Source organism: Labrus bergylta, chromosome 3 (assembly GCF_963930695.1).
Source record: "Labrus bergylta chromosome 3, fLabBer1.1, whole genome shotgun sequence".
Taxonomy (NCBI): domain Eukaryota; kingdom Metazoa; phylum Chordata; class Actinopteri; order Labriformes; family Labridae; genus Labrus; species Labrus bergylta.
The window spans coordinates 15,976,749-16,001,886 of record NC_089197.1 but is presented as its reverse complement, the minus strand read 5'-3'; the positions used below and the strand labels follow the sequence as shown (position 1 = coordinate 16,001,886).

The 25,138-nt window shown below is 40.8% G+C and overlaps 1 protein-coding gene across 1 annotated transcript; it reads right to left on the bottom strand.

Annotated features, from left to right (window-relative positions):
- Window positions 1-173: 173 nt before the first annotated feature.
- ly75 (lymphocyte antigen 75) lies at window positions 174-24,883 on the bottom strand. Its single transcript, XM_020637957.3, has 35 exons — window positions 24,606-24,883; window positions 22,795-23,166; window positions 20,842-21,015; window positions 20,487-20,648; window positions 18,969-19,088; window positions 18,017-18,163; window positions 16,799-17,002; window positions 16,493-16,653; window positions 16,216-16,323; window positions 15,715-15,803; window positions 15,362-15,531; window positions 14,800-14,999; window positions 14,427-14,569; window positions 14,167-14,245; window positions 13,619-13,690; window positions 13,034-13,157; window positions 12,626-12,661; window positions 12,283-12,452; window positions 10,633-10,700; window positions 10,451-10,527; window positions 9,263-9,399; window positions 8,063-8,171; window positions 7,696-7,856; window positions 7,386-7,515; window positions 6,847-7,067; window positions 6,597-6,759; window positions 4,989-5,153; window positions 4,752-4,874; window positions 4,376-4,561; window positions 4,057-4,280; window positions 3,698-3,905; window positions 3,171-3,332; window positions 2,953-3,069; window positions 2,406-2,591; window positions 174-1,924 (listed from the first exon to the last, which is right to left on the bottom strand). Exons 1-35 carry the CDS (start codon window positions 24,706-24,708, stop codon window positions 1,749-1,751), a joined length of 5,247 nt encoding a protein of 1,748 aa, XP_020493613.2. The 5' UTR covers window positions 24,709-24,883; the 3' UTR covers window positions 174-1,748.
- Between the last annotated feature and the right edge of the window lie 255 nt (window positions 24,884-25,138).

The following is a 25,138-nucleotide window of genomic DNA, read 5'->3' as shown; positions in this document are numbered from 1 at the left end:
TATCAACCTCCGAGTGAAACGCTTACACTCAGTAGCCTGTTGTTGTTTATTTCTTTGAGTCATTACCTCTACTATTCAATACATTTGAAATCACAATGCACATTCTGTCTTAGCCTAGGTGTTTACAGTGACACCTTAACATCCCACTCTTAAATGATTGACAGAGACAAGTCTTGGAAGACAGGAAATTTTTATTGAAAGGCTTCTGTACCTGATTTGAGCTGACAGATCTGCTTAGGAGTGAAATAAAAATAAAATAAAACTTATAACAACCCACCAACATTTGGTTTACAACTTGATATGAATGGGTTAACCAGCCGCGTTGAGGCAGTTCTACAAACTGAAAGGAAACTTCAGGCTTTTACACATTGAAACGATCCATCAGAGCATCTTTGGTTCATTCTCAGTTATAAATCACACAGCACATATTTACAAAGCATTCACAGCAAAGGCCAGTGCAAATTTGAACGTCTTTTAACTTCCCTAAACCTCATTGTGCTTTTACATACGACGACATTCTAAAGTGCGTTCTTGCTCAGTAGTTAAGTGCATAGGAAAGTCTAGATACACAGACGCATAAGTCAAACAGGTGTCTGATTCTTCTTTTTTTTTTTTTTCCAAAATAATCAGCAGGACAGAGATGTCAGATTTTTGTTTTTCATCATTTCTAAACTGACGATTAAAAAGACACGATAAGGTCATCAAACGTTACTTCATCAGTAATTTAACTAAAGGTAACCAATTAACTGGCTCCCATTTGTTCTGAAGTAATGATCCAAAAGGCACATAAAGGATTTTCTGCATGTTTAAAGTCACCGTTCAACTTTGAATACAAATGTTTATTTTGACCATAGTGCAATCTTCCATCCAGAGTGATTTAGGTAATTTGTTCAGGTTTGCAGATTTTGGATTTATCTCAGGGGAAAAACTGGAGGGCAGTGTTTTGTTCAAACTCCTAGAACCACGCTGAGAAGTTTTAAATAAAATCTAAATTAACATTTACACTAGACCTATATCTTTAGTGTCTGCCTTTTGCTTACTGTTGTAGAAAGGTGTCATCATAAAATGATTCTCAGTGACACACTGAGGCACTGTGTGAGTGTTCAAAGATAAACTGTCCGTTATGGGAAAAGGAATAAAGATCGCAGGTCAAAGAGAAAAAGCTTTTGAGAGTAGTTTTAGGTGAACTGGCCTTTAAAAAGTGTATTAATACATTGTAACTTTGGATATACAATTTTCTGCAGATTTGAAAATACTGAAAGAATAGTTTGAATTATAAAATAATAAATGCACCTTCTGCGTCTGATAGTTTGGAGTCACTCATAAATCAGTGCAATTTCACCCCTGTAATGAGGCTAAAGGGGAATATTTGTAAGGTTGCATACTTCTGTAAATCAACTCAAAAAACTTTTTACAATCTACATACAAAAGAGAAAAAAAAAAAATACCCCACCCATGTCAACGTTCAACATTTAAGAGAAAGCCTCAGCTCCCATATTTACATTAGGTAGATCACAGGGCTCTTATTAAACACACATTTTAAGAAATTGTTTTGGCCGATATTCACAATTCACTAACAATATTTACAGTTTAACACATAATTGGAGAGAGTCTGCAGGCTTGAGCAGGATAAATAAATAATTTTAAAAAAGTGGGAAAAGGCTGCATCCGCTCTTGCTGAACAGTACTAAAAATGCACAGGAGGGCAGGCACATGGACACTCCCTGAGGCCGGTTAATGAAGCTAGCTTAGTCAGTTTCTGTTATAATACTGTTGGCGTCCGAATCATCAAACGTCCTCTTGTAGCGAACAGTAGAAGTGAAGTAAGATCTTTTCTTCTTATAGATGACGAAGCCGATGGTTAGAAGGAGAGCGAGGAGGACCACAATGAAGAGGCCGAGTGCGACGGGGGAGCCTGTAGATTCTGAGGACCAAAAAGTGTAGGCAGTCAGTCGTCAGTCATGTTTGAGGGCAGCTCAAGTTTTTAATTTTTTTTTTTTTTTTATCAAATCAGACACTGTGTGAGACTAAGAAATTAAAGATGAACATTTGTGTGTGCGTAAATGTGCAAAATCTGCACAGTTAACCATAAAGTACAGAACTTGTTCTTTTAGCTTTAATGATGACATGATGAAATAAATGTATGCCAGTCAAATCTCTAAATATAAAGCTGCAGCTGAGTTAAGCATAACAACCTATTTATTTATTCTCTCCTTATTGTTTTATCATTTTTCTCCCTATCTTAATTGTTTTCTTTTCAAAAGCCTCCTGTGGACAGGTGTTGAGAACTAGCATGCTTGCTAAAACACTTAAACAATGCATCTGGTTCGTCCAATGTATCTGTGATGTCCATGCCAAATAAAGTCTATTATTATTATTATTCTTATTATGTTTGTGATACTCACTTGCTTCAGTTTTGCACACAACTCTACTGTGGCTAGCCTCACAGTTCACAAGATTCCAGATTCCTTTTTCATCTCCGGCGATCATGACGGCACAACGCGGCTCTGACTTCTTCCCATTGAGCAGGGACTCAGACTTCCAGTTAGAAAAGGACAGAGTGGAGCCGTCCTGCCAGGACACAGGCTTACCTGAGAGGAAGGAGAGCAGATAAGGAGTCTGGGAAGGCTGAAGCTGTGGATGCTTGTGCACAGTGCATCCTGGTACATGTAGGCATTGTCGACAGGAGCACTCTGCTTTCTTGGTAATGATAGTGATACAACACTGACTAAAATGAACAACAACACTGTTATGAGTCTTAATTTATTGTTTCCACCAACTTCTAGGAGAAACTTTTGTCAAGGACAACAGCTGCCTCCATTGGGTGAAAACGATGCAGCAAAAAAAAGAAAAAAAAAAGCATGGATATGATCACAATTGAAATAGTGAAAAACTGCCGATCGGACACGTGTTGTTTCCAAAGCTCTTACAAAAAAATTAGATAAGGTGTACCTTGAGAATCAAAGTCCATGGCGAGCCATGCTCGGCTGGTGATGAGAGGATCATCAGACATGTAGTTTGAGACAAAGTCGTTCTCCTCTGTGGATTTTATGTTCAGCAGCTGAGCATCTGTTGGAAGAACAATACAAAAAAAAAAAAAAAAAAAGTGAACTAAAGTTGCTTGAGATGAATACTAATTATAACCCTTCATACACTTAACAACAGCTCACCCATGCCCTGACAGATGCCTTTGGCCTGCTGCATGCTGTACACGCTGTAGTTGTAGAAGCTCATGTTGAAGGCATAGCAGTGATCCTCATGCTGCACCCACATGGACACGCCGTTGCTCTGAGGGCAGCGATTGGCCTCTGGGGCAGCCTGCAGTCTGGCTCCTGATTCATGACAGGAACAAGATGGACAATAAACAATGACACAAAAACACACACTTATTGTAGATGTATTAGCTGCATTCCTTTCCTTTCACAAAATGATTTAAAGTGGCAGTAAGCAACATGACAATCATGTGGAAAAAAGCTTCTGCCTCCCTGCTACTTCATATCTTTTATATTAACTCAAGTTTTTATTTGTTTTAAGATTTATTTAGTTTTAATGAACTGATGTTGCCTACTGTAGCTTCAAGTTTTTGTACTTGTTACAAAGGTGCTCGTTTCTTCAGAACTTCTTCAGCGATTGCCTTTCTCTATGCTATGAAGGAGGAATGATGAGGTTTTACATATTAAACATGTTGGTGTCTTACTCTGTGAAGGGGTTGTGACGGTGGTGGTGTAGCAGATGGCTCCATCTACCAGAGTGTTGCAGCTGGTCCTCACCCAGGCTCCTGAAGGTGTTACAAAGACACAGCTGGCCTCTTGTTTGCCTGTGCTCGAGCCCTCCAGTAATTCAGAGACGGTGGCTTTGAAGTCAAACTTGGTTCCATCAGACCACTCGTAGGCCGAGCCGCTAACCTGCAAGGAGACAGCGGACTGTCGTGTTAACTCATCTGGTTGGAGGTTCAATTATGCACAAGAAGTCCGAATGTACTGTACTTTGGACAATCTTTAGTGTCTTATATTCTCAGATGTAAGCAATGCTTTTTTTTTTATTCTTAACCCTTACGTCCTGGTTCGACAGCCCAATCCAGAGCGGGAAGCCGTCCGTCTTAGCGATACGCTCCATATGGGCGCTGTGCAAGGCGTCGTGAACACTTGCAAGGTGGCCTCCTCGCTGACCACACTCTTCCAGAGCCTGGTACCAGCTCAACTTTCTCTTTATGACCTCATAAGACAAGTTGTCGTAATGTTGGAGGTCCCTGGATGACTGGTTGTACTCCTGTTTAGGTTCTTGGGAGGAAAGGAAGACAACATGTTGTGAGTGAAGAGCATCATAGAAGTGGATGGATAGATGCATGATTGAATGTCAAATGTAATGCACCAACCTTTGTCCAGTTTGCAGGTCACTATTGTTCGTTGTTTGAACTCGGAGAATAACCTGGGGTTTTCAATGAGAATCCAGTTGCTGTCAAAAGTAACACCAGCCAAGAACGGTCCTTTCACATCTGGCCTGCCATTTGCCCAGTTGGAATATTGGACGTATGTGCCGTCATACCACTTCATTTGGTTCTCTACAGAAGAACACAATCACTGTAAACACTTGTGAGAAGAGTATCACTGCTCATATAGTTCATTGAGTTGAGACAGATAATGTACTGCTGCTTGAAAAACAAAACAAAATGTATCAAGATGTTGTTAAAAGTACTTATAGTGACCACATCTACATAGACATCAGTAGGAGGATTAAAACAAAATACAAACCGTTCTCAACTTTGAACATCCCCAACCACACAAACTGGACCAAGTTTCGAAATGGTGTGAGTTGCTGCTGGATAAAATCATTCTCCTCTGCGTTTCTGATGGTTAGGATTTCTGCATCTGCATCTGAAACATGAAGGCCTCATCATCATCACCAGCTGCAGCTTAACCAACATCTGTCTAAAGCCACTGATTAAATCTCCCCACAAGAACATTTGCCACGTGTCGTGAATCCCTTACGAAGTTTTTGGCAGGTCTGTTGACTCTTCCCCTGGTTAAAACTCTCCCATCTGGAGGAGACCAGCTGGAAAGAGTAGCAGTTGTTCTTGAAGGGGATCCAGTTTGGACCGTTAATCTTATGAGGGCACTTCACTGCTACATCCTCCGGAGTGGTGATGGTCTCCTCTGTAACACACATGTTCATATCTTTATATTTTCAGAATGTCCGCATACCGTTGGTCCAAAACATAAGAGAAAAGATTTAAAGGAAGAATGTGCAACATTTTACACACAAATACAGCAGAAATCGAGTATATCCTGTTGGATATAAATGTCTCTCTGAGTCACTGCTGTCTACAATGAGTGAGAAGAGAGAGTCCCGCTGGTTGTTATTGTCAGAGCCGTGTTTACATCATGTTTACATGGACGGGACGGCACTGCGTATAAAAGCTGTTATAATCAAGGACTAGAGAAAAGAAGAATAACATACCCACTGCTTATTCTGATGTCACATAAGTGTCTTTAGATCATCATTCTGTGTCAATTAATGTGCAATATGAAGCTATGAGTTAACCAAAGTGTGCCAACATTAGCCTGCTAACACAAAAAATGCGGGACACAAGCAGTTGCCGATCGAACCAAGAAATTTTTTTTCCGCTCTTGCAAACGCGTGTGGAGGGGGGAGGGGGGTTGGAGGTGTGCCACTGGAGGAGAGTGGAGGGTTTAGAATAAGGGAGGTGCTGCCAAAGAGAAGTTTGTTTTGGTTTCATGCTGGTGCTCAAGGGCGACATCTACTGGTTTAAAAAGTCACACATTCTTCCTTTAAGGACATAAGAAATTGTAAAGTTCTCAAAGAATAACAAGTAAAAGGAAATGCTAAGTGATGTCACCTGAATCTCACTTTTTATATGAATGTGTTTGATGACTTGATGACTATGATGATCTTTGTTTTGTTTTTTTTATCCATCTTTTATCAGTTTCTTTTCCTCTGTATTGAAATAGTGAATTAGTAAATTAGGTCCAAAAGAGGTTTAAATTTAGACACTTGATACACAGGAAGGATTTAAATAAAGTGGAGAATGGGGGCCGAAAGAAAGTCAAAACACTCCTTACACTCGAAATGTCAATCAACATAAAAGTTTACAAATCAGTTAACTTCTTTTATGGCCTCATAATGGAAATCCAGTTTCACATTAAGAACTCGATTGACTTATAATTCAGCAGTTGTTCATTCAAAACTTGCTTGTTTTTGTTTTGTTGTTAAGCCAAACTGATTAAGGCCCATAAACGAACTCTACATCCTGTTAATGAGAGGAATCAACAGGGTTTAATAAGTGTAACACTTTAACTATGTACAATAAACAACCTGAGCTAAAGCTGCTTCAGCTACACGCCTTCATGTTACTTTAACAAGTTCTCACCACTCTGCTATAGAGACGCAGCCACACAAACACAAAGGGTTCATTACAAAAACACACTTCTTTCACATTTTCTTCTGTGGGGATTTGAAAAACTTTTCCTCTTATAAAAAGTGTTTTACCAAATACAATTCCATCATAAGTGGGCATTGGCTATCTGAGGAGGTAGAACAGGCATTACTGTTTAAGTGTATAATATATCCAAACTCACCATGTGGTTTGTGGCAGATAGCGCCCCCTAGCTCCTCCTCGCACTCTGTGGCTTTCCAGAAGCCATCGGTGTCTAAGTAGACGCAGGAGCCGCTGGTGACATCAGTTGACCAGCGACTGAACAGAGTGTGACTGTGGTCAGTCCAGCGGTAGTGGATCCCATCCTGACCACACAAAAAACATTTTAAACCATTTTTATGTTTTTAAGTTGTAGATTATCATTTAGGAAACCCCTTCTTAGACACACTTACGTCTTCACTAAAGAGACCGATCCACATGGGTGTGTTGGCACGGCTCACGTGCACGGTCAGGGTGGATTGCAGGAAGGTATCGGCCACACTCGCCAAGTCCATTTTATTGCTTCTGCACTGCTCCAAGGCCTCAAACCAGGTGAGGTTTTTGGCGAGTAGCAGGATGGTGTGGTTATTGACATTAAAGGACTCTTTGGGTACGCTGGGCACCTCGGGTTTATCTGAAATATTGTTTTTAAAGAACATGAAGTTATATGGCGTATAAATATTTATCTGAGAACACAATGCCTTTTATTCAAGATAAGAGGGAAAGAGATGATGAACTGTTGGGTTGGATCACACTCAGACATGGCATCAGGTCTAGGCACCAGCCTTATTATCTTTAAGCTTCAAACTATGTGCATAATTCTTACCCTTTTACGATGTGTTTTCAAGGATCGACACATAAGGCTTCAAAATCTTTCATTAAACATGAATTGGACAAACCACAGCATGCAACTCCATTCAGTAAAATCAAAGGGTTTGAAGTATTGAGTTACCTGCATAGTGCTGACAAACGCCTAAATGCTGATACTGTGTGCAGGAAGTGTAGTCCCAGGTACCCAGCATGGCGGAGTGGGGGTTACTGATCATAAACACACACAGATCCATACTCGCTGGATCCCATGTCTAAAACAAGGACAAATAGAAATGGACTCTGAATTTAAAAGCTGTTTGGATGTTTTTTCAGTGAAAAGAAAAGGCTTAAGTGAAGAATTGACTCTATCTAATGCTCATTGCAGAATGGATAAAGATACTGTAAGGCAGCATAAATGCTCTTAGTTTGAGGCTTGGACTCCGCCCACTTACATTGACTTTAATTGCCCTGTGCATGCCCAGGAGCAGAGGGTTAAAATTCAGGTAGTTAACCGGGGAATTGTCCATCCACTCAGGGTCGTCACGTTTGATTTTCAGACCAATCCATATCCTGTCCATGTTCCTCATTCCCGGCAGAAGAGTGGTGATGAAGTCTGAAACACACACACACACACAAACACACACAAACACGCAAACACACACACAATAGGACAACAATTATTTTTGTTCAAAAGAGCATCTAACTCTAAGAAATGTATCATTTATGAGAAAAAACATTAGATATTAAATCATGATGGGTGAGTTAAGCATGCTTGTGTTGTTCATTAAACACTGAATAAATAAAATTAGGTGGTCTCACCTTGCTCCACCTGATCTGATATAGTGACTAGCGTTCCCCTCACAGAATGACATTCATCATTGCCATACTTGAATGAAACAGGCTTCTGGCTCCTCATCAGAGTGTAGCACTAAAAAACAACAGGTTCATATAAATGAATGTCGTAAAGTCACATATAAATCTTTGCACCACAATTAGCGAGTCGAATTATGGATAAAGAGAGACGTACATTAAAATGTGAAATAGATGTAGATGTAGATGTTCAGTGGGCCCACTCCAAGTTATACATGTTTAAATGTTCATCCATCCAGCTGAACAATCATTTTGTATTTGAAGCAAACCAACGTTAGCAATATGTAAGGACTGATTCAGATGTACAATTTAAGTTATTTTGTAAATAAATCCTTGTGCAAAGCCGGGGCCATAGCTCGGGTTAATGGGCCTGCTCTGTCATTTTTTAATCTAGAGAACGGAGATGAAGCTGTTATGAGGGCTGTGCCACTAAACCGCAGCAATGCACAACAACTATCAGCACAGGTATGTAAACATTAACCTGCATAATGTGTGTGTGTGTGTGTGAGACTGTTTACAGTTGTCTGACAGCGCACTGCTGTTAAAAAGCTAAAAAAGTTCAGTGCTAGTTTTTAGAATTTCAAGTGTTATGTGTTGAATCGTATTTCGTTATTTGCAGTCATGTTTTGTTGGGAGAGTGTGCCATGTTTCATTACGTATGTCGCAAAGTGCCACACATTTGAGCTGCATTCAGAATAGTCGTCGATTTCATCATACGCACACAATACAGTTTTGTACGTCTAAAACCGCAAACTGCAAAACTTGTCGACTTGCAGGTAGAATTGATTTAAAGGCAAAAGTTCTCATTACAGAGTTTTATAGTGGACTCTGTCCACCATTTCTCTCATTCTTCTACGTCATGCCTTGCCTCCTGAGACCCCCCCACCCCCCCACCCCTCCCGTCCAACAGGGTCAGCCTCCCGCTGTGAGGTGCATGTGAGAACAGCCCACTCTTTCAGGGGCACTGCTTGAAATTCTGTCGAAATTTGTCAGAAAGTTGACTTGTCTGTATGTACATTTCTATTTCATCGTCATGGAAACTAGTTGACATCTCCGGCGCTATTTGGCTTGCTCGTATATTAGAATGTTAGAATACGAGTTTGTCTTGTTTTTGCTTGTGCAGTGTCTAAAGGTAAACAAGGATCACACCTTGTTTCTGAATGACAGAGAGTTGTTTCCACATGGCAGTTCTCCGGGCTGCGGCTCCAGAGGGTTTATCTCCACTGACGTGATGTTGTGTCTCTCGCACACAAAAGACAATCGCTGGCGACAACTGCGCTCATGCTCTGCAAGTAAACATGTGATAGAAATGTGTGGATTAGTAAAAGAGACTGAAGTCCCAGCCTCTCAAATCACATACGGTAATGTTCATCAGAGTTTTTTTTTGCTCTCTGAAATGATTAAAGTCGAGTTTATGTCTTTCTTTTTTTCTGGCTCACGCTGCTCTGAACAAGTTTCCAAAACATTTGACTATTTTCTTTTTTGTTGTTGTTATTTTTTGTTGTTGTTTTAAGCTGAGTTGTGAGTAACCTCATCATTATTTTAAATATCAGTTTTTAAATACAGCTGGGCGGCAGTAGCTCAGTCTGTAGGGACTTGGGTTGGGAACCAGAGGATTACCAGATCAAGTCCCGATGCGGACCAAATCTGAAAATTGGTCTGGTAACTGGAGAGGTGCTAGTTCACTTCCTGAGCACTGCCGAGGTGCCCTTGAGCAAGGCACCAACCCCCCACCCCCCACCAGCTCAGGATCAATAAAATACATCTTCTAAATTCTCACTTTTGGGCTGTGTTTAAAATTCAGAGCATATTTTTGAGTAAACTGTCTTTGGATCTGACAAAACCCTGTCCTGCCCTCTTTAAACCAGTGAGAAGAGTCAAAATAAAAACAAAAATAAAACATATTTTCAGCCAAACAACCAAAAACAAATCACATTTTGGCAGAACTCTTTGTTTTCACACAGCTCTCTCTCTCATGCTGACATGCTGATTGAGAAAATACGCTTTAGGGACTTTATTGTCTTTTTCTTTTCACAGATTCAATCGGCTGGAACGTCAAGTTTTAGGTGGAGTGAACCCTTTTTATTAGGTATTATGTTTTCTATTGGCAAAGAAAACTACATTGGATACATTTGACTCTCTTGCATTATCATATTATCCCAAAGCTGTGTGATATTGATACAGATCCAACTAAGCCAAAAGTAAGTGACCTTTTCATCAATATGCATGATCCATTTCTTCAACTGTTTGAGAGTGACTGAGTGAGAAGTGATCGTTAAAGTGAATAAATCCCTGAATCCTCCTCGACTGTTCAGAAACACTATCATCCTTACTCACCTGGGAAATAGTTTTCAGGACTAGTGGAGGTGCATTGGCCCAGGAAAAGGGAGTGATAAAAGTACATCTGGGTGTACCTAGAAGAAAAACAAAGATTTCATTACATTTTTCTAATTTTAATTACATCAGTGTTGGCAGCATTAACATCTGGTCCGTTGTGTTAGTGAGTGTTCTGGGCTTACGTCATGGGGAATATCTTCCCAGGCTCTCTCAGATCCACCCACCAGCTATGCTTGGAGGAACTCGACTTCTGTTCACATAAAGAAAAATGATAAAGAGTTTATAAAGTGCTTTACACTTGAACTTAAGAGGCTGTAATCTCAAAGAGAACATCAAGCAGGCAGCATATAGCACATTCAAGAAAACAACAAAAACATGAGTGTGAACATGGGAAAATATACCTCACCAAGAAAATACCTTTTTCAATACAAGGTTTGACTCTTATTACATAAACATACTAAAAGCATGTCAGGGAGTTCTTCAAGGGAAGTGTCTACAAGTGTTTTGTATATTCATGTTTTTATTGTTTCCCTCGTGGTTAGTCAAGCAGAAGAATTTGTTCTGCTTTGTATTTATTGCTTCCAGTTGTGATCTCATGAAAAATTGCTCCATTACCAGTAGAAAGAGGAAAGAATTACTCAGGTTATTATGTCTTTCTAATCAACTACAGATGCTCACAGAGAGAAAAAAGGAGAACATGGTGAACTGTGAAAAGTAAAAAAAAAAATCAACAACACTCCAAACAAGTGTTGCAGTACTCGAAAATCGGTCTCGGTCTTGTCTCGGAATCGTAAACATTTTTTACTCTGTGTTGTCTTGGTCTCAGACTGGGCAGAGTCTGGATTTTAAATCAAGACCGGTCACTGACATTGATATTAATTGTCTCGGTCTCGCCTTGCCTTGGTCTTGGCTCGGTCTCGATCCATTAATGTCTTAGTCTTGTCTCCCTCTTGGAGCACTCTGGTTTCGGTTAGTGTAGTCTCGACTATAACACTTCTTTAACCACATAACTGCATTGAAATTGTTTTGGAATTGATCATTTTCTCAACTCCACCCTGAAACAGCACTGTCCAAACAAAGCCTCAAAAGCGCTGCCAAGCTTCAGCTCCTAACACAAGTTCTAGGCTGGAGTCTTTCGGATGAGGCTAAAATAAAGGCTGTACTGAGAACATGCAGAGTTTGAATGATGGAGGGTGCTGTCTATGTCTGTACAAAACAGGTGTCCTTAAGAGAGTGAGTCATTTAATGACATTGTTTTCTTCTCCAGCTTAAGCTCAATGCAACAGCATGCCTGGCTAACCATGGCTTATGTGTCAAATCAAATAAGTCTGGAAAGTAAAATGTAGACATTTTTCAGCCCAATAAAGATGTTTCATTGTCAGCAATAGCTCATGCTAATTTTTACAATTACTACTATCCGTTTTTATTCTTACTTTTCAATCAATCCATGCTGTTTTATTAACTTGTTGATGTTGTAAAGCACTTTGAAACCTGCTACATAAATGATGCATAATAAATCATGTTTCCTATTATTATTACGCTTTATAGCTACCGGTACTGCTAGTCCAAACACATGGTGACAGTGTTCATCTCAGCTGAAAAATACGCAATTAAAAACTGAGGCGCCTGCATTTCCTACCTCTGACTGAAATAAAGAGCCCATTGTCTCAGATAAAAAGATTTTTGATAAGTAACCTTCCACTGTTCTTACTGTAAACATTTCAGTTATCCTAATACCCAGAGCGAAACAGGTGTAGCAAATATAACCACGAGGAGCGGGGGTTTATCTGGTTTGACAACATTCCTATGAGATACAGTCTCCTGTCACTTACTTCCACTATGTAGTCATGGATTCGTCTGGCAGCCGTTGAACCGATCGGTGCAGCCAGCTTGCTTCCATTTGCGCTGCAAAAGAGCTGGGCCTCTTCAAAAGTCAGCCGTGGCTCTTTCACAAACCAAAACTCTGCTCCATCTACAAAGATGGACGACTCGTGGTGCCCGTCTGAAATGAACAAAAACAGCACTTAAATCATGACAGACACGTAACGACCAAATGTTTCTGCAAGGATGAAATTATTCACCAAGTACATCACTGATTGAGCCAACTTACTCGATCAAAAAAAAAATCAATAGAATTTTAACACAGATACTGACAAAAAAAAAAAAGGTCATTACCGGGATTATACCACTCTGGTTCCTTTGGTGTCTTTCCTGTAGACGCATCAACAAAGAAAGTAAGATGCAGAATACAACCACACTGAAAAAGTAAAAACATTATGTTGTGCTCCAACAGAGTCATTTATAATGCCGTACACTTTGAAATCACATGTGGAGGAATCCCTATGTTCACTTTATTACTAACAAACATCCTTTACTCTGGCACACACACACACACACACACACACACACACACACACACACACACACACACACACACACACACACACACACACACACACACACACACACACACACACACACACACACACACACACACACACACACACACACACACACACACACACACACACACACACACACACACACACACACACACACACACAGCAGTGCTGGTATTCTTACCGCGGGGTATTTGACAGACCCACTCCAGCCTGGCGTCACAGTGAAATGGTGTGGAGTAGAACGGTGTGGGAGGCAAGTCGTGGAGCAGATACACAAAGAGGTGCTTCAACGTGCTCTTCGCTGTCTGAAGAGGACACCGTTTGTTTATCATCAAAGAAGAAGAACACAACAAAAGCAACATCACAACTCTGACACCGCAGATAGTTAAGGAGAGAAGAAGTGCTTATCTGACAACACAGTCAGATGTGTGGATGTGTCCCTTGTGTATGTGTGTGTGTGTGTGTGTGTGTGTGTGTGTGTGTGTGTGTGTGTGTGTGTGTGTGTGTGTGTGTGTGTGTGTTCTGTCTGGCTGGGATTTCTGAGATTTGTTTCAGGAGAGCTTGAAGAACATGAAATCAGTAATGCAAAAGGGGGTCATATTTCAGCAGTAGCTCTTCTGCTGACTGCCACAAACAGCTGAGCAAATGGCCTTTAATCCGAGATCAGGCACTATAATAAACAAGAGATAAGAGGCTAAACAAGAAAACTCTCTATTACATTTAGAATAATTTAGTTCACCATTTAGTATTTATCCACCCAGCCCACCTTGAATGCAGCGCAGTCACGACTGTACGCATCGTCCTCGTGGAAATCTTGGTGCAAAACATCCATTGACACCTATGGAGACATGAATAAACAGATTCAGCATGAGGGAAAAAAAACATTTGTGCTGCAATAAGTCTGATTAAACCACATATGGAGAGTTGGAGAAAACTAGAGATGCTATACTGTAGGGCTACAAACTAGGAACTACAGTAAACTAAGAAAGGTTATTGATGATCTGTTTTAAAGAATTTTAAGGCTTGACTTTTTTTTTTTTTTTTAAACTGAAAAGCCCTCAAAAATATAAAAAAAATAAATGTTCTGAGAATATGTGAGGGATGAGGATTAAAGATGTATTTTGGGGGGTTTTCACCTTTATAGGATAGGACAGTGGATAGAAGAAACCAGGAAGAGAGAGAGTAAGGAGCAAAGAGCCAGAGACCAGACTCGAACCTGCTGTGAGGAACACAGCCTCCGTACATGGGGCGTGATTTAACCACTAGGCCATCTGTGCCACAGGGATTTGGATTAAAGATCGGGGTTATACTTACAGGCTGGCCATTGCTCCACTGCCAGGAACGATCAGCCGGGTTTCTCCTATTCAGGCCAACCCAGAAGTAGCGATTATCACTGCAACAAGCACACAGAGCAAAAACACAGTCAGCCATTACACATGATCAATCTTATTCAAGGAGAAAACATATATATATGTATATATTTTAATTATTTAAAGTTTTATATTTTGAAAGGGGTGTTGGCCTTATAGCCTCAGAAATAATAGTTTAAAAGTGCATGTGTGTGAAAACCCTACCTGATGGTTTCTCTCATGATGCTGTGCAGAGTCCTCATCTCAGCGTTACTGGTGAAACTGGGCAGGTGTGCTCCCAGAGCCTGGCAGAACCTCTCAGCCTCCTCCCAGGAGCGTTTCCTGCTCAGCCTTTCCTCATGAAACATCTGAGAAGGTAAAACAACGATGAAGAGCAGATACTGAACCTGTTCTTTCACAGTAACAGACTGGAGCAGATTGTAAAGTCAGAAGTGACTTCCTGTACAATAAGGGCGCACTCACACTAGGCTCGGTTGCTCCGTACCGGGCTGAAGCACAATTGCCCCCCCCCCGAATTCTTCATTTAAATTTCTACTAGAACCGTACTACCCAGTCACAGTTATAAACACACACACACCTTGTAGCAGTATTTATAGTTTGGTTGGGACAGCCATCCATTAGGACAGCTCATGTTGAGGTTCGGCTCTACGTCTGGAGGTGGAGGTGGACTGAGGTCTATTCGACAAATGGTACCAGCCTTAAAAAAGGTACAGTTTTTCACCTCCCACTTGCCCAGAGGTTTAGTAGTGGAAACCACCGCACAACCACCGTCGTGACCTGAAAAACACATTTTGATAAGACAAAAAGAAGTTACTTTCATTGGGAGAAATTGCATACACGTATATTGTGTTTTTACAGTATGAAAAAAAAATGCAGATCCCAAATGAACATAAAGGCAGGAGTCAAACACATTGACACACACGTAAAATGCATATTAACATACATGTAACTACTAGTCTGAGACATTTTTGACAGACTTTTAAGGTTTAACACTTGAAATTTCTTTCAGTAAATGAATTAGTCAGAACCACAAAACTACAAGAAATACAATATTTCTCAAAGAGAATCAAGTGCAGCCCATAACAGATAAGTCCCGTTTAAGGTACTGAGCAAACAAAAGAGGTGGTGTTTGTACTAACTTGGTTCAAACCAGCCCCAGTTGGTGTATGAAACCACACCCGGTGATCCATCCTGGTTCTGCCACTGGTACTCCCCCGTGTTGTTAATATCCTGCAGCCCGATCCAAAAGTACTGAGGTTCTTTGCTGAACTGCTCAGTCAGCAGACGGCTGATGAAGGCCTGCTCAAACCTGCACAGAACAGTCAAATGTGAGTGACTCATTCTGAACAAACACAGAAAAGTGAGCCGACGTGTTTCAGAACCATGTGTGATAAATGAATGATACCCTTTTCATACAGGCAGAAATGGAAGTCTGAAATGGTTGGTGTGCAGCAGCTGATCAGTGTCAGTCCCCAGAAGCACAAAGCCTTACCTGTTTCTTATAGTGATGTTGCAGCGATCTTTGAAGGACACTTGTTTGGTGTTCAGTTGATAACAGGAGTTGCCGTGCCTCCTCCAACCCTGAGGGAATGACAACAGCAAGATACTGTTAATTATTTATGCCACAATCAATTTACAGCGCATCACTTTCATGCACAGTCACTGTTTCTGATACTCAGTTGTTACCAATGGAAAGAAAAACAGAGAGCAATCCAATCAATATTTTGTTTTTGTACTGAACTTTTGTACTACTCAATTATGTCACACCTATAACGTACAGCTAATGATGACTGCATATCTAATACACATGTATGGCTAACTACATCTCTTACAGGATTAGACGTTTAATGATTATTGCTAACCTATGCATGTAGGTCAAGATTTGTATTCATGGGAGGCCTTGCAAACATGTGAGGGAATGAACAAATGCTGCATCTGTCTTTGGAAACACTTTTAAATGTTTAAATGTTCATTAAGGTTAGCCAACACTCACATCCTCAAAGCGACATCCGGCCTGTGTCGCAGTTTCGTTAACCTCTCCTTTCTTCTGACACAAAAAAGGCTGCTTCACTGTGCAGCCCTTAACCTGCCAAGCATGGAGCTGTAGAGAGCAGACGCAGTTTGATTTTGCAACCCTTGTACAAAGAAACTTTTTTTTTTTTTTTTTTTACAGAAGATCAAAAGAAGAAAGAAACACACACACTCCCTACAAACAGGCCCAACAATGGATGGGGTTTTACATAAGTACACGCACGCACACACACACACACCTCTCCAGAGTAGACAACACAGCTGGTGTCCTCGATGGGTTGAACTGGCTGGTTTCGGTCCCAGTAGGTGAAGGTGACAGGTGCCTTGTCAATCCATTTGAAGACTGTGAAGTTTACACCTGCCCCAATCAGACCGATCCACACGTCCAAAAACAGGCCGTCTGATAGACCACAACACACACACACACACACACACACACACAGAGGAGAATCATGTATGAAGACTTTACAATCAAACAGTGTGGGCAGGGGTCTGGACACATACAATGGTGTTTTTTTTTTGTTTTTTTTTATGTGTTGCTTTACCGGCATGGAAATTAGTGCTGATCATCTCTTTGCTGTCTATGGAGTGAAAGCTGGCCAGGGAGCCCCCTCCTCCTCCCTCCACGAGGCTACAGTGCTGCTGGGCGGCCGTAAAGTCTCGAGGTGTGTCTTTCACTAACTTGTAGCACCAGCCGTTCCATGGGACCCAGCCTTTTTGACACACTGTTTCTTTATAAACCAGAGACTCTGTACAGAGGGAGCATAGGAAGGCACATCTCAAAATCACAACTTGTCCTAAAAGAGTTTAACGATCGGAAACAAAGAAACAGGAGGGACGCATTCAGCTGATGAGTTAGCCGTCTCCATCTGGACAAATGGAGGAAGTTAGAATGGGGTCGACTGGCGCTTCGCAATAAAGAGATAAACTACTGCTGTGAGAAACCAGAAATGTAAGAAAAAGAAACAAAACTACAGCGTTACATGGTTAGTCAGTCCAACGCTCCAGTCTTGCCTGCATCATCATGATATTGGAATCATTCCCATTTAATTTAGTAAACATTTCCTGTTGTGCACCATCAGGTTCACAATAGTGGCTTGGACTGAAATGTCTCTAAAGTCATGGATGCATTGTCTAAAATGTTAACATGCTAACATGTCAAGTTATTTATGTCCAAGACTTCAAATTACAAAGTGGATGTCCTCCAGTCAGCTTAAAGTGTACTTTATTTTAGTAACAAATACTAACAAGGAGGGCTGGGAATCTTTGGGTGTGTCACGATTCATTTTCGATTCTTGGGGTCACGATTCGATTCAGAATCTATTTTCGGTTCAAAAGGATTCTGGATTCATGATTGAGTCTATTTTTGAATTAGTACATAATTAAGGATCTACTCCAGTCATCTGTGAGGCTGGCTGAATTTCTTGCTGCTCCATTTGGCATTCTACTGAGTTAAAGAGCTAGCTTCAGCACTTAGCAGGGAGTGACTGATTAGCCAAAAAAAGAAAAAAAAAAAGATTTTTGGAAGTTATGAATCTATGTATAATCTCACAAGATAAGAATCTTGATTTTTAAATTAATTGTTTGTTTTTTCCCCCACCGCTACTTAGAAGCTTAACATTATACCTGCTTGGCATCAACATGTTAGCATTGAGTGCAACCTCAAAGAGCTGCTAGCATGGCTCTGGATGGTTGGTTTTATTTTGTAAAAAGGTCTAAGAGGAAATGTGAAGAGCGAAGGTGAAGGGAAGCAGCTCACCAACCTGTTGTTTCTGTGTGTGTGTCAGAAGCGTTGACTTTTTTCTTGCAGATGTATGGCAGCCGAAAGCTGCACGCCTCAGATTCATAATTCTGATTGGAGTTCAGGACTCCGCAGTCTGACTCATCAATCGAAGATGACGCTGGCATTCCTGTCAAACACACGGCAAATACAAAATAAAATGACACACTGACTGTGACAGCAAGACATAGGGGATCATCAAAGAAAATGTTGGAAGCTGCTGTAACAGTTCCAACACCGTGCTGCTGGTAGAAACATGGACATGTTGTGAAGGGCAGTGACCTCAAGGAGCTCATGTCAGAAAACGACTAGATGGCTGCTGAAATTCAAATACAGTGTAAGAAAAACAGACAGCTAACATAACACAATAGCTACGAGGTTTTCATAAAGCCCTCCATTCAGAGCTATTAATGGGTTATTCAGCTACGCAAAACAATCCCCATGCCACACTGTGTCCAAAAACAAGGCACAATCAGCTTCTCTTAACACTAGCCTCATTGTTTCTCGGACTGTCACCACATTTCAGTTTAGTCGTTTATTTAAAAGGGTAGCACCAACAGCAGCTCACAGCATGAGGCAGGTTTTATTTCTCAGAGGAGCAGGTGTTTCAGGGAACAGAAAGTGGTTCAGTAGAACAGTTTCCTGCTCATTAAGTTGCAGAATCTTTTCTGAATGTTTTGTGTTCATCTTTATTTGACGCTTCAGGGGAGGCAGACAGTAAAGCAGAGGGATAATTGTGATGCCCTAGCCGCCACTCAGTGTTGCTGGAAGCGTTGGGATTACTAACAGGCGCTCCACGTTTTTTAAAATCTCTGCACCTTTTTACCTTCAAGAGTCATTTTTCATTTTCAATAAGGCAAATAACTGAAAGTAATTCAGAGGGAAGACAAAGGCGGGGGAGGGGGAGAAGAGAGGAACACAGTAACCATCATCACCTGTTTCCCAGCGCAGGACGGAAAGAGGCGAGCCGTCTGACCACTGCCAGCCCTGAGAGGTGTCTAACTGGTGCAGGCCGATCCACATCCTCTCGGGCATTCTGTCAAGGCCGGCCAAAACTGCACAATGCAACAGGACAGCATACAGGGTCACACAGTTACCAAAAGGAAATTATAAGCCCACAATTTCACGAGTTATCACGTTGACTTTGGAGACACGAGAGAAATAACTGATAAGAATATCAACTGGAGGCTGCAGGTGGCCTAGCGGTTAGGTCACGCCCCACTGACCTATGACCTATGTCTATGTCTCTGTGTATTGTCTCTGTGTATTGCACAGAGGCAATACACAGAGTCCGACCTGCAGCTCCTTTACCGCTTGTCATTCCCCGCTCTCTCTCTTTCCCTGCTTTTCCTACTCTATCCACTTTCTAATCAAAATAAAGGCATAGCAGCTAAAAAAATAATAATCTAACAAAAAGATAAAAGAATACAAACTGTTTCCTGTTACGACCCAGGTCAACAAAGAATTTGAGTAAAAAAAAAAGAGTTTGTATTAAATGTCAATGTCAGTGTTTGATGAAGGACTGACAGTCTGCCTTTAAGAGGAACTTCTGCTGCTCACACTCTCTCTATTGAGATGTTGTTTACAACTTCCCCAAACTGGCAATATTTAGGACTATACTAGAGAGAATCAACAGAGGAAGAAAAAACTTTAGAGAAACTCGAGAAAAAAAAGAGAGCCATCTCAACATCCAGGCTTGCACTACTTTCCAACTGCCACATAGTGTGCCGAACAAACACTAGTTAACCACAAAACCTGGTGAGCTGTGTACACCACAAGGCTGCAGTTGATTTGCAGAACATTGAAGTTGTTCTAAATGAGATCGAAGTGTAAATGTGGGGAAGCCTCACAGACTTGAAGGTGGTTTTTTCGTCTTTCTAGCTTCACTTCACATTCCTGTTTGGTTTTCTTCCAAGGACAATTACAAGAAATGACAAAAACAAAAGACAAGCCACAAGAGGAAGTAACAGAACAGACGAAGTCATTTCACAGAGACATTTAGAAGAAGACTACATCTTTTAAAAGACTGGCTGACTTACACTTAAAACATGTTTTTATGAGAGTAAGGGATAGAACATAAACCTTTATCTACTTTTTTTACAAGTGGTGTTCAGGCCTTAAATTAAACGGATGTTTGATCTTCTGTCCTGTCTCTTTAAATCATATGTGACTCAAACAGAGGGGGCAGGGAGGGTCCTTCAAAGAAAACGCTTTTCCTCAAAGATCTCAAGCAGTAAAAATATGATTCCTGGGCCTTGAGACCCACAGGTCAGATGAATATTTAGAGTTTAAATTTGGTCCTTATTCTCCTTTTCAACCTCCATAAAGAGCTGTAAAGGAGTTTAGATGCTGATCAAATACGTTGTGAAGTTAATGACGTAGAGTTTTTTTTAGGTCATAGCTGGAGATAATGAAGTTAAGATTACCACATAATGAAAATAAATCTTTCTTACAGGTTTTGGAGTGGAGGTCCTCCGGCTCAGTCACACTCAGCAGGTCGGCCCCCTGACTCCGACATGAATCCAAAGCTTCCTGCCAGGTCACGGCGGCCGTAGAAACAAACTCATAGCAGGAGTCCCCTACCGGTCCAGAAAACAGAGCCTGGCAACCCTCCTCTATAGAGTCAGAGAGACGGCGTCAGTGCAAGTCTGAGGAGCTTTAATTTATTAAACATATTTATAACAGAAACATCTAGAAACAGCTAGGAGAAATCGAGACAAGTGAAGATTTTCACAAAGCAACATTTTAAAAAGGGCCAATGAATGTTATATAAGTTATAATATCATTAACATAAAAAGTGGAACATGCCTGGTGTTAGACAGGTTCCCTTCTTTCCCTCTCGGTCAAAGTCCGAACTGGTGGCACACCAGGACAGTCCAGGGTAATCTTCATCCGGGAGGCATTCGTGATACCAACTGGTGTTAAATTTGAAGGGGAACTCACAGGGAGCACCAACAGAGTTCCCATCAGTGGTGTGGACAACTGCACGGACAGGAGAGAGAAGTAAAGTAAAGGAGAAGTTAGAGACCTGTTACTAATCTCTGGAAAAACACATCAGGACAGTTACTAGTTGAAAGTGAAATTTAGTGTATTGTTGCATACTTAAAACCACTTCATGGACTAGAAACAACAATAAACAAAAACGTGTTGCTTTGGTGGTCAGAAACGTGTTTGTTTGTTTGTTTGACACAGTTTAGAAGCATTTGTAATAGTTTCTTCATCTTACAATAAATATAGGTTTCTTCAGAAACGGATTACATTCAGACAGGTGCAAATATTTCATCTCAAAGCAGCTGAGAAAAAGCAGCCTGTTGATGCATCGTCATGTCTGTCTTGATCCTCTCCATTCAGTTTTTTTTTTTTATGACGCTGTATTGTAAAGGGAGAAAATACCACTGACACTTATTTTAGGGCCTTCTGAATAACAGAGACAACATTAAAGGTCAAATATTATCATCCTTTTTAACAAGTGTAAATAAGTCTCAGACCTCACCAAAACATGTCTGTGAAGTTTCTTGTTAAATATTCACTCTGATCCTCTATTTGATCATGTCTATAAACACCTCTATTTCAGCCCTGCTCAGAACAGGCTGTTTCTGCGTCTGTAACTTTAAATGTAAATGAGCTGTGTCTGACCACGCCCCCTCTCTGGAAGGGGATGTGGCTCGGGCTCTCTAGCTCCATGCCCAATTGTTTACGGTGAGAAGGCAGACTCAGAGGGCAGAACAAACACCCATCTGTGGGAGTGTCACCCAGCTGGGGGAGGGGCTACTGCCCTTTGTGATGTCATGAAGGGAAAATCTCCAAACTGAATGTTTGAGCACACATTTTCTGAAAAGTTGAGCAGGCAAAAGATGGAGGAGATGGACTTTTCTCATAATTGTGGGGTTTGTAGACAGAATAGGGACCCATATTAGTGTTAGAGAAACATGGTGAAGTGTTGCATAATATGTGACCTTTTATATTAAATGTTAAAAAAAACTTTAAATCCTGAGCTTTTTTCCAAGTGGATGTACACAACCTGTTTATGTTTTGACAATACTTGCTTTTGAGGTACCAAGTCACACATTGTGAGTGACACAATGCAACTTTATGTCTCTTACAAATAAAGGCCGAACATCCCAGGCGTGTTTTATTTCACAAGACTGGCTCAGCTCAGTCGCACAGAAATAAAAGTGAAAGTAATTTGTTCTGTTGCACTGAATGCAACACAAAGGTGCTATGACACACGTCTGACTGTGCCCTGCCCTAAAGCTGTTCGGAAAATTTGAACATCTTTCTGTCCCCCCCCCCAAATTCAAAGGAAACGTTACTTTTATGATACAGAGGTTTCAGAAAATGCCCTAACCTTCAAGAGGAATTTAAAACACTGTTTAGATTCCTGGCTTTATTATGCAGAAATTCACCGGAATGAAGACAATGTAAGTGTTGAGCTTGGTCTAAAATGGACAAGAACCTGTTTGAGGGTGTGACAAAAAAGCCAGAGACAATAACACCTTAATTATAAGGGTGTATTGCATCACGAGGGTGTTGTGCATCACGAGGTAGGAATAAAATCACATTCAGGAGGTGGATTCTCTGACAGAATATAAGATATTGTACTCAGCACAAACTCAATTTAACGGCACTTTGATTTCCTGACTGCATTAGAGAGGCCACAGAGCTCCGTAATGGACGGCTTGCAGCACTTCAAACAGTGCTCAGATCTTCAGTGTGTGAAAAATGTTCTCTCTCTGTTAAGACAAAGGAAACCACACTAACCACGATATGGTCTCTGGCAGATGTTGTCTTGAGATCCTCCTCTGACCCATGTATCATTAGCGTCCCGTTTGGCGACAACTTTGCCATCACTGGCAGCAAGACCCATCTGATAAACAGTGTAGACAATCCCATCCACGCAGCGCCACCGCAGCATGTTGTTGTGGCCGCAGTCCACCAGGAACAGCGTCTTGGAGGGGACGTCCAACGCCAAGCAGAGGGACGTGGCCACATGAAAGAGCCGGTGACCAGATCCCCACTTCCACAGCTGGGTCCTGCTGTTTGGGTCGCAGGCAGTGAGACTCAAGTCTGAGGAAGCCTCAGTACCCAGGCACTTCTCTGTGCTGGCGTGCTGGATAGTGAAAGCATCCTCATCTGTGGCGACAGAAAACAACACATTTTAAAAAATGAACTACCAACATCTGCCGAAAGCCTTCCATTACCATCAAGACATGGACGCTTTTCTACCATCAGTTTGTCATCTAAAATGACTTCCAAAATATATATATGTTGTAGGCTTTATGGGCAAAATCACAAACACCAATCCTTGATGTATTATTCAAATGACTAAACTTTGACAGAGTAGCATTCACAGGAATGTAGCAACAATTTAGCCTGATTTCTTTAGTATTTAAGGGGGAATTTAAGTGTTTTTTTTAATATTAGAAATGTGAAAAACAGCACTTAGGGACCACGTTAATGCTGTTAAAAAAAATGGCAGACCATTTTCAAATGAATGAGCTTGTTTTTAATTCTTTCTTACTGGCAAGAGATCCCTAAAGGGATAAAGACAATATTTGGAATGGAAGTCAATATTTATATTTGGTGTTGACAACTGATTTTTGAGCATTTGTTTTATTCTTTTCAATTAGCCTTGATAATTTATGCCCTGCCAAAAAAAAAAAAAATAATAGAATATGTTTCCATAAACGAGGAGGAAATAATCCAGAAAACATTTGCAGTTATTTGATAAATGGGAGTTTAAAAAAAAAGAAGTTATTTACAAAATAAATAAATAAATTGCTTAAAATACTTTTAACAATTCAATAGCTGACAATAATTGGATAAAATAGTGCTTCTCTAAAAGTTTTGGGTAAGAAAAACAAGCGCAGTATCTTTGCAACTGTCCCAGTCGGGCTTTTTAAAAGGGACTAATTCCAGTATTTAATACCCAGTCTCATTCAATTTAATTTCAAAATACACATCAAGTTACTTTACACCAGATTTGAGTGTGGAGAAGGATTTAAATGAACTCTACAGTCTTCTTGGTGGGGGATTTTAAAGAAGGTGACCATGAAGCAAACATGCAGGAACAGACTTTCTAAAACAGAAAAACAAGATCACTGCTACACTGAAGGCCTGTAGCATTGCAGCAGGCTTACAGTGCTTCTAATGAGCATTTACACAGAAGCCAGCCTGCATAAAAATATAATGATGTGTACTTGTGAAACACATGACTTGCACAGAGGAGCTAGAAGGAGGGAGGGATGAGTTTGCAATTCGTTTGACCTGTCACAATACGCAGTGGCATCACACTTGCTGGGGGATGGGAACAATGGAAAAACAACTAACTGGCTGACTGACTAACTCACTAATTTAACTTAAAAGCTTCGCTCATATCTGTTTCAACTTGTTGTAGGCTACAGCTCGCATGTTTGCAGCTTTTGTCTTCGGTAGGGTCGCGCTTCTGCGGACAAGTTACTATTATCCAAGTGAATCGAAAGTGAACCCCGCAGACGGCTTAGTCATGGTAATGTGAGATAAGTGACGCAGAAATTAAAGCAAAGGGCTGGAACTTGAAGCAAAAAACTTACCAAAACCTCTCAAGTGAGCCGGCGAACAAGTCCCCAACAAAACAAGTGACTTCAAAACAGTCAACAAACAAAGGCAAAGTGTCGCTTCGGGTAACTTCAGCATGGTCACGGAAGAGTCTTTTTGTTGGCTTCATAAAGAGTCTGCCCTCCCGCGGTGCTAAACCTTTTGAATATAGGCCGATCGGTAACTGAAGCCCAAAGCGAAAGTGATCAGATAAGTACACTAACCCAGTTAACCCAACTGTCAGCGGTGTGATCCACGGTCCCGCTCCAACCGACCCGTCAAGCGAGCACGAACAGGGGAAGAGAAGCACACTTCCGGTTTAACCCGCCAAAATAAAGTTTGTCAAATAGAAGTTTTTAAACCATTGGCTGTAAATCCAAACAGGTTCAAACGGAATTATAAAGAGGCATTTCATTGCCAAGTAAAGTAACTATTTAATGACATTTTTTATAATTATGAATAATTAAATAATTTAAAAAAATGTTTTTTGTTTTTTGAATTTTTGTTGGACATACTTTATCAAATATAT